This window comes from Leucopleurus acutus, assembly GCF_964270905.1.
Source record: "Leucopleurus acutus genome assembly, chromosome: 8".
Taxonomy (NCBI): domain Eukaryota; kingdom Metazoa; phylum Chordata; class Mammalia; order Artiodactyla; family Delphinidae; genus Leucopleurus; species Leucopleurus acutus.
In genome coordinates this window covers 109533734-109537100 of record NC_139151.1, presented here as the reverse complement: position 1 = coordinate 109537100, position 3367 = coordinate 109533734, and the positions used below count along the sequence as shown (strand labels likewise).

Genomic DNA, 3367 nt, shown 5'->3' with positions numbered 1-3367 from the left:
GAAGGGTGGGTGGCACTGACTGTAACCCCGTCAATCTTCACGGATTTGGGGTGAGGATCCTGCTAGGTGGCAGGCCAGCTTTGCCTGGAGTCTGGCCTGGAGGAAGTCTGCCCTTAGGATTCCTGAAGATGCCCCGCCCAGGTCTGGTCCCGAGGGAGTGAGGGCAGAGCAGGACAGACGCGCTCGGGGTGGGGGTGGGGGGGACGAACATCTCTCCTGGCCTCGCCCCTGGCTCCCTTCCTGAGCGCTGCTGGTCCGGGAAGCTTCCACCTGCCCAGCCCACCCAGCAGGGGTCTGAGTCGCTGGGCAGCGCCCCCTGCCGGACTCCAGGGCTTTACTGGCTGCGGGCCCCTCCTCACCTTGGCGTCAGTCCTTCCCAATCCAGAGGGGCAGGTCTGCCAGCCTCCCCTCCTCCGGACTTCCTTGGGGCTGTCCCCTCCCTGCTCACGTGTGACAGACCCCCGGGGAGAGGGGCTCCCTCATGGCCACCCTGAGACCCCAGCCCCTCGGCCATCTCCTGGAGTCGGGACTGCAGCTGGAGACAGATAAAGGGGCGTGGGTGCGGGTCGGGAGGGGATCCACAGCTGGGGTCGGGTGTCAGGGTACGAAGGGGAGGCTAGGGCCACCCCACCTCACACCGCACCTGCCCAGCTGGTTGTGGGCAGGGTCTGCCCTGGGGCACCCCAAGTGCCCACACATCTAGAGGCCTGACAGAACCAGGGATGGGGGCCGATTTCCGGGGCAGGGCAGGGGTTTCTCCTCCTCCTGGGGGCTGTCTCTGCAGCGGTGGCCCGCGCACTCTTGTAGCCTTCCTGAGCTGACGGGGTCCTTGGGGCCATGGACCAGGAACAGCAAAGTGGAGACACATGTCAAAGGGTCTGCAAGGGAGCAGGGGAGCCACTGCGGACCTGGAATTTGCACACGTCCTGGCTGTCCTGGGACCACTTGGAACCTGTTGTCTTTACTCCCTGGAAGCCTCAGTTTAGCAGCCAATCAGCTGCTGACATGTGACCCACTGCCTGCTGGCACCGATCCCGCTTCGTAAAACAAGCCCTGTAACTTCTCTGGAATGTCTTTGTTGTGTTTAGAACCCCCCGGCGTTTGTACTTTCCTCGCAGCACGTTTGACTTGCTACTTGAATCTGCACTTCTCCGATTGCAAATCCTAAAACTCCAAATAAACTCTTTTCTTATCTGCGGGCTTCGTTTGTTTTGTTTTGTATTTTGTCAACAGGGTCAAGGGTGTTCTGGACCTGGCATGACCCTTCCCCAGAGGAAGGCACCACCCCAAACCCCTGTCCAATTGCTGCTGCCCCAGCTCGAGGCCAAAAACAGGCAAAGCCTTAGGACTTGGCAGGTCCCACTCAGAGCAGCAGAGCAGATGGGACGGGGGGGAGGGGCTCAGTCTCAGGGGCAGGCTGGGACTCTCAACAGGGCCCCCTCCCCAGGTCAAAACACAGCACCCGGGCTTCCCTGGTGGCGCAGTGGTTGAGAGTCCGCCTGCCGATGCAGGGGACACGGGTTCGTGCCCCGGTCCGGGAGGATCCCACGTGCCGCGGAGCAGCTGGGCCCGTGAGCCATGGCCGCTGAGCCTGCGCATCCGGAGCCTGTGCTCCACAATAGGAGAGGCCACAACAGTGAGAGGCCCAAGTACCGCAAAAACAAAACAAAACAAAACAAAAACACACAACACCCTCACATACAAATGCTTTATTTCATTCAACTGTGGACAGATGCGTGTGTAAACTGCAGTGAAAAGGGGTGACTGCCTCGGGCTGCCGGCAGCTACTAGTTGCCTCCATAATCCTTCATGAGCTGGGAAACCGCTTGAAAAATCATCACGGAGCCAGTGGCGAAAACAACGATGAAGACGGTGATGAGAAGGATGCCCAGGACCAGGGCGCAGATGTTCAGGCACTTGGCGGTGGAGGCATAGCTCTGGGCCCCAATGACATCGCCCACCATCTTCCGGTCCCTAGACTGGGGGAGAAGAGACAGTGAGGGGTCCTGGAGCTGGGCCAGGTGACAGCCAGGTGCTGTGACTCAGGCCCTCCCCTGCTCATCCCCCAGGGCCCGTTCACCCAGATGGGGACCCACCCCTGCCCATTCCCCGGAGCCCAAGCAGGACAGTGCCCGGTGGGCCCCCCTCCCCTCCTGGGGCCTCGATCTGCTTCCTCACGGACTCTCAGCCTCTCCGGGAGGCCCCAGGGCTCACCCTCCCTCTGCTCTGTCCCCTTTGCTGGCCACTCACCCCACCAGTGGTCAGTGCCCTTTCAGTACCTTTTTCTTTTCTGGACCAGACTCGAGGTCTGAATCCGAAGTGTGAAGGATGTAACTTCTCTCACAAGGCTGGGAAGGAGAACTTCCTGGGATGGTGGAGACATAGCCCCCCATCCCCATGTGCACCCCTGCAGCCTCGCTGTGAACTCTCACTGGGAATGATCCCCCAAGCCACACACACACACACACAGAACAATACACACAAGGGCTCTCCACACCCCACATGCCAGCCAGGCGGGGGGGGCCTCTCCAGGCTCACACACACTTCCTTGGAGAACCCCCCAGGCGCCCACCCACCTTCACGGAGTAGGCGAATGCCACGAAGCCCAGGCAGCACCAGTTCATGAAGATCGTGTTGAACAGGGACCAGACGATGTGGTCGGGCACCGAGGTCTCGCTGCGGATGTTGATCACCGTGGTCGTCACGGGGGCCTGGCTCTGGGGAGCCCCCAGCATGGCCACCTCGTGCTCCTCCTTGAGCATCTCATAGTTTGGGGGGATCCCGCTGTGGGCACCACTGAAGAACGGTTGGGATGTGTGGTTCATGGTGGACATGAGGCAGCTGTGATCCAGGTGCCTGGACAATCTCAGGGGTCCTCCCTTTCCCCAGTAGTTTCGATTTCACTTAAGTTTCCTTTTCCTGGAAGTTGGGGAATTGGGGATGGGCTGGTCCTAGGAGGCGGGATGAGAACCTCCGAGTGTCAGGTTACACCAGCGTGAGTGGGAGGAAGGCTGAGGGCTTGGAGGGAGCTTCCCGTCCCAGAGGCTGGAAGGGGCAGAAGACTTTCCTTCTACCTTCCCAGGTTCTTGGTTGAGACCCCACTGTAATAAAAAAGACAGTTTAACAGAAGAAAAACAAATAAAAGTTTAATAACATGTATACCTCCTGTATACATGGGAGAGACCCAGGAAAACTGAGTGACTCCCCGAAATGCTAAAGCCACCACCTTAAATACCACCTCCAGCTAAAGACAGAAGGTGTTGCGGGGTGGGGAAGAGAGGCCCCTCTGGGAGGTGACAAGGAAAAGCACATAAACAATGGTAAGGTTTCCTGCGGAGCTTCTCCATCCACAAGAGTCTCTAGAAAT

General features: G+C 59.3%; 1 protein-coding gene across 1 annotated transcript; it reads right to left on the bottom strand.

Moving 5' to 3' along the window:
- Nucleotides 1-1694: 1694 nt before the first annotated feature.
- Nucleotides 1695-2898, bottom strand: LOC309965306 (interferon-induced transmembrane protein 3-like). The gene is made up of 2 exons (XM_082844726.1): nt 2577-2898; nt 1695-1979 (listed from the first exon to the last, which is right to left on the bottom strand). Exons 1-2 carry the CDS (start codon nt 2832-2834, stop codon nt 1788-1790), a joined length of 450 nt encoding a protein of 149 aa, XP_082700852.1. The 5' UTR covers nt 2835-2898; the 3' UTR covers nt 1695-1787.
- Between the last annotated feature and the right edge of the window lie 469 nt (nt 2899-3367).